The 15,082-nt window shown below is 42.1% G+C and overlaps 1 protein-coding gene across 14 annotated transcripts in view; it reads left to right on the top strand.

The window, feature by feature from the left end:
• LOC125006285 (inositol 1,4,5-trisphosphate receptor type 1-like) overlaps positions 1 to 15,082 on the top strand; it is an 87,872-nt gene that overhangs the window by 36,225 nt on the left and 36,565 nt on the right. For 6 of the 14 annotated variants that reach the window (XM_047582214.1, XM_047582209.1, XM_047582212.1 and 3 more), the window contains 7 exons: positions 636 to 784; positions 1,341 to 1,452; positions 3,500 to 3,535; positions 10,609 to 10,644; positions 11,638 to 11,685; positions 12,433 to 12,562; positions 14,239 to 14,423. In XM_047582214.1, the coding sequence (XP_047438170.1) occupies positions 636 to 784; positions 1,341 to 1,452; positions 3,500 to 3,535; positions 10,609 to 10,644; positions 11,638 to 11,685; positions 12,433 to 12,562; positions 14,239 to 14,423 (696 nt within the window). The remainder of the gene's footprint in view (positions 1 to 635; positions 785 to 1,340; positions 1,453 to 3,499; positions 3,536 to 10,608; positions 10,645 to 11,637; positions 11,686 to 12,432; positions 12,563 to 14,238; positions 14,424 to 15,082) is intronic. The other 8 variants (XM_047582220.1, XM_047582219.1, XM_047582216.1 and 5 more) reach the window with 4 other exon arrangements.

Below are 15,082 nucleotides of genomic sequence, written 5' to 3'. Positions count from 1 at the left end.
ACTAGCTTTCCTACGTTTCAAACCCGCTTTAAGACCCACCTTTTTAGCTTTAGCAAGCTAGACTTTGACTGAGAGAGTCACCTGTTTTGGATCTTTTATTATTTTAATGTTTTACTGTTTTTATCACTGTCGATTATTTTATCCTGTTAAGCACTTTGGCCGTCCTAGGCTTTTTAAATGAGCTATATAAACAATAAAAGTGACATTGACATTCTCTTAAATGAGCTGTTAAAATGTGGATACAGGGAGTAAATGTTTAAACTATACTACTCTGATACTATAATAAATGGTATTAGTATTTCTTTATATATAAAAACTGACTACATGCTGAATGGGTTATTTTATTGATATATGTAGGATGATTTAGAAAAGCTTCATTACTGTGGATATTTGTTTTTTTTTTTTTTTTTTTTTCTTTGTAGCTACATTTATTATCTTAAACTTCCTCCCACTGTCCAAAGACGCACTTGTTAGGTTCATTGGTGATGCGACCCTCCAGAAGACAAGTGGCTACAGAAAATAAATGAATCATCTGAACATCTTAAACCATTTAATTATGATTTCTGACGCTTCAGTCTTTTTATCATAAAACCACAGTAATGAGCTACCGTTAACCTCTGGTTGTGTCACTGTAGGACATCGTGTCTGCGCTGGAGGACCGTCTCAGGCCGCTGGTCCAGGCTGAGCTCTCGGTGCTGGTGGATGTCCTTCACCGCCCTGAACTGCTTTTCCCTGAGAACACAGAAGCTCGCAAGAAATGTGAAAGCGGTGGATTCATATCGAAGTGAGTGTTAACTTTAAAACATGAAGACCAGAGCTGGGTCATAAACCCTTTGAACTCTTTCTTGAACTCTTTGACGTGCATGCACATGTCTGTTGTGGTTTACTGTAACAGAATGATTTTTATTCCAGGTAGCAGAGGTACACGTGTTCAGACATGCACTCACACGTGTATATGTGAAGTATATTTGGCTTTATTTTGGGTCAGGTTGGATTACAGGTAATCTTCTGGGACGGAGAGACGTTGTTGATTCAGGGATTATCCAACAACTTAAAGCTGCCACTGTGGACTCGTGGTAGTTTTGTGTAAAAGTGTGTCAACCTTCGCTAACGTTGGGAAATCACTCGGCTCTGTGCAGTTCTCTGAGCACATTTAAACCATTGTGTGTTGGAGTTATTGACCTAGTTGCCGCCTTGTCATGTAAGACAGGCCAAAGTTCCAAATCTGTGGTTTTAGGCTGAAAGAAGAGAAAATAATTTTAAAAATAATGAAAATAATTGAAGTTATTAACCCATATACAGACGCATGTACTTACTCTTTACTCTTAACCTTCGACCAGACTGATCAAACACACCAAGCAGCTGCTGGAGGAGAATGAGGAGCGCTTATGCATCAAAGTACTGCAGACCCTGAGGGAAATGATGACAAAAGACCGAGGCTATGGGGAGAAGGTATGTACCTGCATCAGTTTGTAGTTGTGCTCAACATTCACCCGCTCATGAGGTAAAGTCATAGACTGTATATTAAAGATGGACAACAGAACTGCTCCTCAAAAGTGGCCCCACTGCAGTACAGGTCGATAAACTCCAGCTCCTCCACAATAAAATGCACATGAAATAAATTTGATGATTTCAGTCATTTCACATAGTTAATGTAACACTAATGTATGGATTTTTCTGATGAGTTTCGTTTTAGTTATTTGGCGCTATAGAAGCAGGATGTGATGTAATGATGAAGCTAGGACCTCCTGGTTATGTAGGACCTCCTAGGACCTTGAGAGTACAAAAAAAAAAAAAAAAAAAGTATAGAGTCTAGAGGAAGTTGTGGTCGGGTCATCGATATCGCGGCTCTGCTCTCGGGCCGTACTGATCAAACTCTGGTCTAAAATTACAACAAGGCTCCGCCCCCGTATCCTCAGGAAAAAAGACCCTTGTCCATGTTTATATACAGTCTATGCTTAAAACAACACCTTTTCTCTTCTGGCTGAGGATTCACTGCTCTTTATTCCAATGTATAAAACTTACTGAAAGTCTTTGATTGCCTGTATATCACACTGAAAGACAATAACACAAATGTACAGTTTATCTTAACTAAAAACAAGCACAGACTAAATAATCAGTTCCCTCATTGCTTTTTTTTTTTGAGAACACATCAGCAAAGAGTACACGGTCAAAGTTATGAATATTAACACTATTAACACCGTGCATGGTCCATTCATCCACTGTCTCCTCCTCTCTGTCAGCTTGTTTTCCAGTTCAAGGCTAAAGCACCAGGCCTCACAGCTTAAACCAATTTTAGAATTTAATTAAATTAAAGGCTTCTTTATTTTTGTTTTTGATTGTGTGGTTGTTTATAGGTTTTAAAGTTACATTGTGACCACTAGTAACACAATGTGTAACCACAAAATGGTCATATCCTGTAGGTTATTTATCCCACAGGGGATAAATAAAGTCTATCTGTCCATCTGTATACAGTAGATTACTAACACCGCTGCTGAAACACGTGTCCAGTCCTTCAGTGACGCTCCTGGTCTTGGCTCAGTATTCTGCTGGGTGTCATTTGTGTTGGAAGTCAGTGAAGGTATCTCATCATTGTCATTGTACTAGTGGCTCCTGTTCAGACGGGCTCAGGAAATAATGACAAGAGCAGCAATGTAGAAAATTGTGCTTCAGTTAATTATAATGAGGCACCTCAGCAGATAACAGAATTTTATCCAAATGTGTTTAAAAATCAAATGGGTTCTCTGAAGATAATTTCAGACAAATGTCTTTGGTTTATAAAGTCAACTTCAAACGATACGACAACAAAACCTTTAACTGTTGTTGTGTGGTTAAGGGTCAAGAAGCTCTGACTCTATATTTGTTGTTGTGATATGAGTGTTGTGGAGGCTTTATTTAGACTTCAACTTTGTCCTATTTCCTATAAAAATAAGAAGTGTCTGTGCTTCCTTCCATGTTTTATTGTTTAATGTCTTTGCACCACAATTGAAAAGCATCTGTATTTTTCTTCTTGCACCCTGTTCAGAAGCAGTAACGTTCTTTAAATGTAATATTGAAGGGAGAAAATGTCTGAATGTGCAGCACAAGAAACATTTAACAAGTTACTTCAGATTGAACATGTCTCTATTCGCATGTTCCAGTCACTGAAAGTGACAAGATACAAGATACAAGATACAAGATACAAGATAATTCATGCCCCCAAAAAGCCACAGCTTCAAACTCTAGAAAACCATAAAGTTTACAGGCTCCATGGTTGAGACACCGTATACTAGGACCTTTGCTGTTGTAGATTTAAGGCAAAGAGATGAGAAGATGTACAGGAGACTTTTCTCTCCTGTTATTAATTAGTTCTGTTTTTAAGCTTTAACCCTGACGATGCTGTTTTCACTACGTGCTGCGTGTGTGTGACGAGCTTTACATCTGCACACAACTTTATCTGCACTAATCGAGCTCTACTAACTGTCTGCTCCCTCCCCCCTCCTTACTTTTTCTCTTGCAGCTGATTGCCTTTGATGATGAAATGGATGTGGCTGAGGTTGATCATTTTACTTACTATTGTCATGTTCATTCGCTTTGTCTCCTACTAACAACGTAGATGTGCTCATTCTCCAAATAGACCAGATAGTTGTAGCATCGCAGCCCCCATCTGTTACATGTGTCGGCAGCTTAGTCCATCCTCCTCCTCCTCACCCCCTCCGTCCCTCCCCGCTGTGTGCCAGTTAAGAGTCGCTCCTAATCTCCCAAACACGGCTCACATTACGCGATACGCTCGTCTCTCCGTGCCAGCTCACGGTTGTTGTGTGTATATTTGCCCTTTTGTAGTGCAGCTTTCACATAAACAACATGTCGCTGTGTTTTATTATTGCTCGCTTTGAATTTGACTCCGTTGGGGGTGATTTTAGGACGTGCTCTTGTGACTCTTTAAGGCTGCTACATGCTCTGCAAGAAGTGAGAAGTTTACACTCGTTTGACCTCTAATTTGTTGTTGTAGCAACTGGCCGACATTCAAATCTAATAAGAGAAGTGACTCGCGTTATCTTTCTCAGTGTGAGAGCTCTGTGAGGTTCTTGAGTTTCTGGTGAAGTATATAAATGACCTGGCCAAAACAAACTTTTTTTCTTGTTCTCGCAGCCCTAGGAGTGGAAACTACTTTCTTTCGGAGTGTGTAATGAGCTTTAGGAGACTTTGACAGGGTTGTACAGGACAATTCTAAATTTATTTCATTCATATAGCACCTTAAAAACAAAGAGCATTTGCACCAAAGTGTTTCACATTCAACATGTCATATAAAACATGTAAATTACAGATCATTATCAGCGTATGGACAAATGAAGAACTATTAAATTTCTTTGTTTAAATTAGGGACAGAGCATATTAATGAACATCATAAATAACGTAAATGTGCCAGATTGAATCCAGTTTGAACAAAAAGTATCTATTCATTAGTGACCAAGAAAAAGAAAGGAGAAATACCCAAGATCCAGATTTTACATAACCTATTACAGGACTTACCCCTGTTCCATATCACTAGAATACATGTACCTAAACACATTGCACATTTTAACCAGAGTAACCAGACGTCAGGGTATTACAGCCTTACTGGCTGGTTCCATTGTTACAGGACCGAGTTGATCTGAACCACACATTCAGATCAGACTTTAAGGAGTCTAGACTGGGGCACTTCTTTATAGAAGGAGGTTGATTATTCCTCATAACACAACTCTTAAACGACAGGACATCCAAAAGTGTTTCTTCTAAATGGCACCTCACAGCAGGCCCTAGTGACTCAGTTTGAGTTAGTGTCTGATCTATATTTAATGAAGTTATTCAGAGGGGTGGAGACATGCCGTGCAGAACTTTCAAAAGAAGTTCTCAAAATTAACCCGACACAGGATACTGCAATGATGATAAATAGAGGGTTTTTTAGCAGATAGTTTCGGTGCCTGTTTAAATAAAGAGTTGACTGGTTTGAAGGTTGTAATTCCTGCCAGAGACCAAGTGGTAATACAGTAACTCACATGGGACAAAGTCGAGTCCAGCAGAGCGCCCAAATATATATATATTATTAAAAAAAGCTATTAACACCCAGGAAACAGGTCAAATGCCACTGAAAGCTGAGGATAAAAGATGGGTCTTAAGGTGCTTCTTAAAAGCCTGAACAGAGTCCAGAGCTCCTAAAAGGTTCTGGTTCTAGAGCCGAGGGGCTGCGACGGAAAAGTCCCGGTTCCCCCGTCAGCCAACGTACCACGGTCTGAGGATCTGAGGGTTCTGCTGGTGGTGTAAAGGGGGAGAAGCTCAGAGATATATGAAGGGGTGAGACCATGCAGGGATTTATTAACAACTGTTTCCAGGTCGGAGGGCGATAGGAAGAGCCTGATTTATGAGATGGTTCTGAGCTGAAAGAAACAGGACCTGAGGGAATCTGTTTATTATTTATTTATTTTGTCAAATAAGACACTTGGGTGCTTTGTATATATGATGTGATATAGAAGGAGGTTGAGGTTCTAGGTGGTAGCAGTAGTATGAAGGAAGTTGTAACAGTCCTAGACAGTTGAAAATCATTTCAGAGATTAGTTTGTCTTTTTCTATATAAGCTCTATCTTTATTTTTAAATGCCAGTTGCATTCCTTTCTCTTCAAAATTCACATTCCTCCAGTAATTGAAACTTGCGCCCCTCACACTCTGTACGCATTTCTCATAATTGTCTTGATCTTAATCACATCTTGACAGCAACAGATGAATGAAATTACCAGAACTGGACAGTGAATGACTGGGACAGTGTTCATGTGGAGGCTGCAGAGCAACTAGTTTCAGCAACAGCAACCAATTTAAAACCATCAAACATGTGCATTACAAGGCAAAAACATCCATTTAAAATGTTTTTACTTATTTTAATTATTTTTGTCCAGGACACTGAAACACTAAACCACTGTATACAATCCAAATGAAGTTAAGTCACGTGCAGACAGCCTGAACGTGGTGCGGTGCTATTTATTAGGGCTATAGCGTTACATTACGTTACATCACAGAGCCGTTCCTGTTTGTTCGGTCACTCAATCTACATACCGCACAGCTCCCCCATGATGGATGGTGGCAAGGGAGCTTTGCCTCAGTGTTAAGAGCAGCTGTGAATGTGTATATATAGCCGGGGATGCTCCAGCTAACGGATTCATGGCACAGAGCTGGACCGTGTTGGCGGCCATGACCTGCGACCTTTTCATAAACAAGTTGGTTCTGTCACGAGGGTTAAGGGTGTCACTACAGAGGGCACATCTCTTAAATGTCAATTCTGACCCATTAAATGCTCTTTGAAGTGTTAAACTTAACTTTTAACCTGTGGATTTAATCCAAATACTTTTTTAACATCATCCAAATCTTAAATAGTCAGAAAGTCCACGTGTTTGTTTCCTCTCCCTTTGCAGCTTTCTTTATTTATGTCACACACCTTTAGCCCCCTCAGGTCAGCCTTCAGACCTTTTTCTAGGAAATTATAGTTTTAGAACGTATCTTAAAACGTTATTAATGCCTTTTCAAATGAATGCATGCTTAGTTTCCTTATGTTTCATAGCACAACCAAGGATTATCCTTTTTAGTCGTTTGCCTGGTTCACCTGAGTATTTGATTATCGGGGTAACTGAGCCTTTTTAGTCTGGGGCCTATCAGGTTTGAGACTTCCTGCCTGAATAATTCAGTGTAACTGGGACGGTCTTAAACCTTAAATTCATCTCAAATCGCTCGCACAGTTTTATCAGGTCCTGTGGAATTGTCTCTTCTTTTACCATTTTTTGTTATTATTATTATTATTTGTTATTAATCCAAATCTAATCTAATCCAAAAACTGGACAAACTAATGGCTCAACTCACTTCTCTTCTGGACCTTTGAACCATATTATTTATATTTATCATCCTTGTTGGCTTAAATTAAACATGATAGTTAATTATTCACCTTGTCAATAGTAGTTTGACATAAAAAAGAAAAGTCAAACCCAAGGACCTGGGTCCTTTCTGTATGAGGGTTTCTAGATGTAATAGACGCTCGGATGTCGAAAGATTCATCTCCAGGAAAACCACAGTTTTCCTGTCTAAAAAACACGAGCGGTTGAGACTGAGATGGGCTTGTTTCTTAACTCAATCTGCGCGGCCTACTTGGCTCTTAAAATCATTAAATTGATCAAAACTGAGAGCACACATTGTCAGAGCAGGAGAATCCAGGCCAAAAGTCAAATAACAGTGTGGGGTGAAAAACAGGCCAGTGGCACAATAGTCACTGAATCAAGGCTGTGGTGAGTGCGAGGGAAGTGAATAAATATGTTAGCTGGGAAAATGGAGAAATTGTCCAAAAGGGTCTTTCCAGAGTTGCCTGGAAGCAAGTTGCCTTCAGTTTCTCTGTTATGCCTGTGTTTTATTTTCCCTCGTCGTACGCGCTGCTTGATTCTGCAGCGGTGGAAATCCCCAGCTCCCACAAAAACGAGAGTGTTCCCACAGAGGAGCGCTTTGTTTCATCTGCTCCTCCGATATGCAGCATCCCAAGAATGTACGCAACCCCCCCCCCCCCCCCCAGCCCCCAGCTCCCAGCACATGCTCCGTGTCACTCACTCATGCACACGCTCAGATTAACAACAGCGTGCCGAGGACGACTGCGTGATATTCATAGGGGGGACACAGGCAGGACAAAACCCAAACTTCCTCTCAGCAGCAGCAGCAGCAGCAGCAGAAGATAACCAGACATTAGAGCTGGAGCTGTTACGTAACCCGAGTGTTTAACCTGCTGCTGCTTCTCTCCCACCCAAAAAAAAAATACCCATCCAGCCAAAAAAGCACCCACCCCAAAGATCTCTAGGAATCAGTGCAGCTGTCCGTGTCACTGCTCCCTGATGATACTTTGAATCGCTGCGTGCCCAGTCTGTGGTGGGCTGGACCAGTCAGGGTGATGAGAGAGCAGGAATAAAATTTTCACCCATTAGCGAGAGGCTATCACGCTCCTCCCGAAATAGAAATAAAATGTGAGCCAGGGGAAAACTAGACCAGCTTGACCAGCCCGGCCAGACTCACTGTCAGGCCCCATCACATCATCAGCTGCGTGCGTTTGTTTCCTCCTCTTGCGTGTCTTTGTCTGGAAAACTGAAAGGGCTTTAAAGAGGTCCGTCTGGGGGCGTAGAAAGGTTTGCTCAGGATTTGTGTGAATGCACATTGAGCTGAAGGTTATATAATAGGAGGAACTATTTCCTTCTGTTTGTGTCAGTCTATCCAGTGCTCCCTCTTCATTATCTTGACCAATTACCGATTGTTTGGCGAGATTTGTAGATTACAGCTTCCTTACGTTGTCTCGTCATCTCCCGCCAGTGGATCCTTTTCCGATCGTTATTGCTCAGCCTTTCCTTTTTTTTTTTTTTTTTTTTTTTTAAAGCAATGCTTTCAGCTCTTCTAGTCCTTTCTTTACTTTCCCAGTGGCCACTCCCATCAGTACCTCTGCCAAACCGCCTCAGATAGCCTCTCCGTGTCCTCGTTTATCCTCACGCTCGCCGCGCTGGGTGAAACCAGGCTACAGACTGCTGTGTATTTTTGTCCTCAACAGGGGGAGCTGCAGACGTTTCTCAGCGGCACGCAGCGCTGTCCCAGTTCCCTTAACTTAATTCCACACGATTCTTGGGCTGCAGCCAGCTCTCAGGCAGCAGTTACATAAGAGCCGGCAATTTTTCTTTTTTCTGTGTTTTTCTGGAAATATAAACTCTCCACTGATGTGTGACCTTCAGCGGTAATTGGTAGTGAAAGTGCAGCAGACACGTCTTCCAGTTAGACAGGAGCAGCGGTGCACGACGACTCAGACCATGTAGTGTGGAGGAGTGGGGGCTTGGTCGGGGGGGGGGGGGGGGGGGGGGGGGCGCATGGGAAAATCAGGACTTACGTTTGGTGGTGAATGGACGCTTCAGCCAACCCACCACCTTCTGAGGTCTGAGCTCTGCTCCAGGTACAAGGCCAACTTTCTGTCGTCAGCAGAAACCAAACCCTCCGTCTGGCCTTTTCCTTGAAGTCTATTTTCTTTGAAATCTGAACAGTTTCCTTGATGAGATGAGGCAAAGCAGCGCTCGCAGTTCACGCTAACAATCTCAGTTATGTTATTCCAGACAGGTCGCTGCTTTGGTTGCTGGCTGCCCCTCCAGAGAAGATGCGGCAGGTTTTTTTTTTTTTATTTTCACAGAGCCTGCGCGACCTTAACCGCCGCCATATCTGTACATGCCCTGAATCTTGTTTCGTTTGTTTGTCTGGCACACCTGGCATCGCCTCTCTGGAGATTTTATCGCACGTTCTGGGAAGCACAAATGGAGCTGATGCAATTACCAGGTCAAACAGGATGATGCATCTTATTACACCTGAAAGAATTTGCAACTACAAATGAGCTGTTGACAATAGTTAACGTAGCAAATGAGATCAGAGTTTACAGATTAAAGTTTCTGTGTCCCACCCTCAGAACAGCACTTCATTTTGACCTAATTAGAATGGAGATATACATGTGCGTCCCTTCAGTGTCTGGCTTGCTTCATCACCGTTTTCCGTGGAAATAAACAAGTTGACATTAAATGGGGTTTGATTTGGGGGAATTCCTGTCCAGTTGCACAATTGATCAGCATAAAGCTGCATGACTAGAGTGAAAGATATGCAAGTGTTAGGCTGCATGTTTGTTATTTGGTTTCTCACATTTGTCCTCCCACCTCCCTCAGTGACATTTTACGTGTTTGCGTGAGTGTGTGCTCGTATGTAGTAAGTGATTTTTTTTAAATAATTTAATTTAATTGTAAGTAATTTTAATAAATCTAAAACAAAAAAGGGACTTTGTATTATTGTGGCGACAAGGAAATTCTTTAGATTCTAGATTTCACTGTTTGTGTGGAAATTACAATTTTACTTTTTGACCTTTTAGTTTATTTTGCTTTATTTATTATTTTTTGTTTTATAAAATATCTTTTATTGTATATTTCCTTTCCTGTAGTTCTGTACATGCAAGTCAACATTTAGTGGTCAATCGTCACGAGCTGTGCATTTAAATTAGATCTGTGGCGTCTGTTAATGGGGTTTATTTATTTCTCTTGAACGCAGCTTTATCCTTTTTCCTCTTACTGTATTCTCTTACCGTGATGCCGTCAAGCTGAAAAAATGCCAAATTACACATAATTCTGTGGACTTTACGTGGAAGCTATAACCATGAATGTGCAGATAAGGAACAACGGACTCAACGGAGTGTTGCATTGTACACATGAATGGTGAATTCGTTTTTTTTGTTGTTGTGCACACACAGCTTCTGCTTTCTCGCTGCAAAAGGTTAATGCTGCTACTCATCCATGCTTGTGTCACCAGGCTAACCCCATAAAAACTAATAATGTGAGACACACAGACGTAGAAAAAGAAATCACCTCAGCATCTTTCTGTCTGCTTCCTCTCTGCTCTTGACACTGTCCCGTTGTGCATGTCACTGGGTGGCAAGCTGTCGGAATCTAGAAACAGATATCAGTAGGTGGCTAGATAGAGGTTTTCCTCTTTGGAGGCAGAAACAACATGATAAATGCAGCATTTCCTAACCTTGACTAACACCATCCTTTTATTTCCAATCAGCTGGCACCTCCACCTGAGCCTGAAGTTCCTGCTGAGGTGTGTTTAAGAGCCATGCTCAGAGATCAGTGTTTACACGCTCACCCCCCGCCCTGTTACATTTGTGCTCAGTGTGTAGCGTGTCTTTATCGAACCAGATAAAGGTTACGACCCACCCTCGTTGCATTTCCTCTTTCGAAGGCCCCTCATGCATCACACCCCATCTCTGCTGCCTCTGTAGATTTTATGTCATGCCACATTTGTGCCCTTGTTTGCACACTGCCTCTCACCACTACTCATCCTTACTCCTCCCGCCCTCCTTCCTGCCTTCCTCCATCTTTCCTTCCAGCTCTTTGGTTTTTGAGCAAGGTCCAATTTCCTGACCTTCTTTCAGTGAGGGTTGCAGGGCGAGGGGAGGGGGTTGAAGTCATGGGCGAGGTGTTTTTCCATGCCATATCGGTGCTTACAGTGTGTGTCAGCAGCTCACGACTCTATTATGTAACTTTTTTTTTTTTTTCTCTTTTCACCCTCTTTCTCATGGCTTGTGTTTCTCCCCCTCCGTCAGCTTGTCGTTCTCTCATGTAAATAATTCAGGAGCGCTCGTCTCTTGTCTCTTGTCTCTGTAAAGTAATGAGGGAGTCACCACACGCCAGAGAACACAGCGTTTGAAATTCCCCCTTAATTGCTGTGGGCACTTGATGCGTCTCAACTTTTATAAGTTAAAGAAAAAAAAAAAACCCAATAACAAATGTTGATGACGGGACATCGTAGGTGTTCACGGCGAGGCTGTGAAACAAACTTATAAAATAATCAGTCCTCGGTAGAATGAGGCCTTGCATGACTCAACCTCACATCTTCCCTGACACAACCACTTCCCTCTTAACTGCATGATCGAATTTGCACCTAGTTTCCTGCATGCTAGTAAAGTAACTAATTTGCACTGTATTAACACGCCATTTTGTTTTCTAATTATTTTCCTTTCCAACCTTTTTTATTTTTTATTTTTTTATTTTTTTATTTTAATGCTTTCTGCTAACTCACCTCACCTTTAAGGAGCTTGATCCCAACCAGCCACTGAAGCAACTGGAGGATCAGAGGAGGGTAGGTAAAGAGTCGGGTCTGGTCCAGGCCTCCGTCTGAATGATGCTCGACCCCTGACTGTCTGTCTGACCTCACACTGTGACGCCCTCACAGTCGCACTGCTTCCACGGCATGGCACTCACTCCCCTGTCAGTTATACGATGTGTAAGATGTGAGAGATCAGCAGGGGGGCGTCAGCTCCGGTCGCCTCTGAAGGCTGCTGATGTGTTGGGATCATGTAGTTGATGGGACAGTTGTGATTTACGCCAAAGCAGTAAAGAGCCGCAGTGACGCATTTTCAACATCCTCATCTGAGATCAAACGAAACTCTGTGTGTGTGTGTGTGTGTGTGTGTGTGTGTGTGTGTGTGTGTGTGTGTGTTTTGCCTGTATAATTCCGAGGCGGACGTCTTGTTAGTTTAAACCTTTGTGTCTTTTAAATTTAATTTAATTTTTAAATTAGTTTAATATAACTACAATTTTGAATAATCAATTTGATTTCTAAAGAATTCCATTTGCGGTGCATTAAAACTTTATTTTATTACCTTCAACAGCTCTGAAAGTAATACCAAAATAAAAATAAAAAGACAACAAATCTGATCATTTAAAAAAAAATTTAAACATTTTAAACTTTAAACTATTCTGTAAGTGTGAGTTTAATCTTCCGTTAATTGATTTTGTACAGTCCTAACTTTGGTTCACAGCTCAGTTTCTGCAAAAAAAACAAACAAACTGCTCTTCTCCTCCTAACATCCGTTTTCCTTGACAGGGCGAAGCTCTGCGACAGATTCTGGTCAATCGATATTACGGGAATGTCAAAGCTGGCCAGAGGAGAGACAGCCTCACGACCTTCAGCAACGGTCCGCTGGCTCCTGGAGCGCAGGGAAAATCACCCACAGGTGTGTGTGTGTCAGTACAGTGTGTGTGTGTGTGTGTCTGCGGGGTTATTGCCGTAAAGATAAGAAAATCTTGAAATGATTCACTCAAGGAAAGTGGGTCAGTGCTGCAGGAACCCTACACGCCGTCTAAAGACTAAATTAAGTTTTTACTCATGCAACTGAAATGTCACTGAAAGTTAAAATAAAGAGGTGTATGGGTTTAATGGACAGACAATTTCTAGACACCAGATACATTTAAACATCGTTCTGAGTTACATTTAACCAAATTTAAGTGAGTGTGATGATTATCATCATGATAATCGTCTGCTTTAAGATTTTATCAGTAACCAAAATAAACTTTCACCCATTCAAGGTTTTCTTTAGTTTTAATAATAATTTAATCTGTTTATTTGCAAGAGTAAAATCAGGTCTTAGTGTATTTTAACCTGGTAACTGTCATGAGCTGTCAGCATCTTTTTATTTTTATTTATTTATTTTTTTTTATTAAATCATTCTCAAATCAAGCAAAGATTTTACAACAGACTGATTATTTTGAGTTTCACTCATACTGGAAATGTTAGTTACTCAGATTACAAAGCAAATGAAAGACGTCAGTGTCGACTTCGAGTGGGTTGCAGTAAACACGGTGCGTATCGGGCTTACTGCCGCTTCTGCTATTTCACATTTAGAAAAGGCCGACTGCGCATGTAAACAGAAAACGACTGATACCACAAACTAAAGCAGCGTTTCTGTCCCTTCATCTATTGAGACTGACATTCATAAATCTAATAGTGTCTGTAACTGACATTTATTCATTCCAGTGAGTCGCTTGTCGCAGAGATGACTCATATATCACGAGTAACGTTTTAGAACGGAGGAAAAAAAATAAAAAAAATAACTGAAAGTGATATTATTGACAGCCGTGGCCTTGTACTCCATTAAGCCCTTGGACCTCGGCTCTGCCACCGAGCGTGCTGGCTCTCTCCTCGGCATAACGTAGGCCGTGTTGTTGCCAGGCGACCGGAGAGCCAAGCTCCGTCTAGAATGGGATGTGTTGTTGATTCAGTGGCTCGCACAGCCAGAGATGGCTCTGATGGGTGCCGTCATCTCACCGGCTCTGCCCTGACCGGCTCTGCGTCGCCAGCGGTAGCAGCAGTAGAAGTATCTCCGCGGATTCGAGACGCATGTTATGGTGTATTCTTGTTTGTGTGCCGTGGCTGAATGGCTGAAGGAGACACCTGTGGCCTGTTGTAAATATCCAAATGTCCTCTTGGACCAAATTGCATCTTACATAAACCTGATTGGAGCAATGTGATTAAAGCATCTCCGTGGTTATTGACTGCTGTGATTTGTTGAACAATGGAAGTTGCTGTTGCTGCAGAGGACTGTCTGTAATCTCTCTCGCAAGTGCACTTGCTTTAATAATCCTTAATAATGCCTAATCCTGATGTGTCCTGATCAGCATCCCACTCGCTTTGTTAGCTAAACTAGCGTAGCACACGTTGTAGTTATTTATTAACTTTTTAGACGTACATGAAGATTAATAACATAAATAAAAGTATGACGTCAGTGGTCAAACTATAAAATATGATAATAATTTATTACAAGCTTCTATTATGTAACCTTTTCGGAATGTGAATGCTTCAGGATAAACGTAGGAGGCAGAAGATAATCAGCTTCCTTTCCTGTGACTCTAGTTGTCAGCTCCGGGGTCGGCGGTCGAGGGGAGCTGAGTTTGGCCGAGGTCCAGTGTCACCTGGACAAAGAAGGAGCTTCTGATCTGGTCATTGACCTCATCATGAACGCCACCAGTGACCGGATCTTCCAGGAGAGCATATTGTTAGCCATCGCGCTGCTGGAGGGTGGAAACACGGTCATCCAGGCAAGTAGGAGGTTACTGGGTTCGGCTGAAGGTGCACACCTCTGACCTGCAGTTACATAAGGAAAGGATTGTTACTGCTGCCAGTGCATCAACCGTCATATCCTGAAAGTTAAACTTCACAGCTGGGTGCAGAAATCGTCTCAGCGTGTTCCAAACTTACTGATGTCGAAAAAAAAAAAAGGAAATGTCAGCTCAGGCCATGAACTAGAAAGGAAGACGATCCGTAGTCTGCTGGGAGACGTCCAAGCTGCACAGCCAAACACGTCATCACCTCCCCACAGCCAGCCAGGGGTTGCTAAGGCAACGCTAACTCTTTGCAAACCTCACAGAAAGCAAAGGCTGTGTTTGCTACTGCATTATTACAGCTTTGCAGGGTGTGTGCGCCTGTGTGTGTGTGTGTGTGTGCGCGCTAGAATATGTGCACGCATTAGTATAAGTGAGTGTGTGAGCTGCTTGTAAACTGTCTTTCAGAGTATTCTGGTTTTGTGGTTTGTGCATGCGTGCTCTTGTGTGTTGTCTTGCATAAACAGGATCGTTGCATAATGGGCTCCTATTTGCATAGTATCGTTACCTGACTTCCCAAAGAGTACACAAAGGCACTCACATGACTCCTGTTACATAAGCTGCTGCCTGCCTCTGTGCCTGCGTGAATGACGCCC

The sequence above is a fragment of the Mugil cephalus genome, chromosome 4 (assembly GCF_022458985.1).
Source record: "Mugil cephalus isolate CIBA_MC_2020 chromosome 4, CIBA_Mcephalus_1.1, whole genome shotgun sequence".
Taxonomy (NCBI): domain Eukaryota; kingdom Metazoa; phylum Chordata; class Actinopteri; order Mugiliformes; family Mugilidae; genus Mugil; species Mugil cephalus.
The sequence above is the reverse complement of the archived record's forward strand: the minus strand, read 5'-3'. Positions and strand labels throughout refer to the sequence as shown.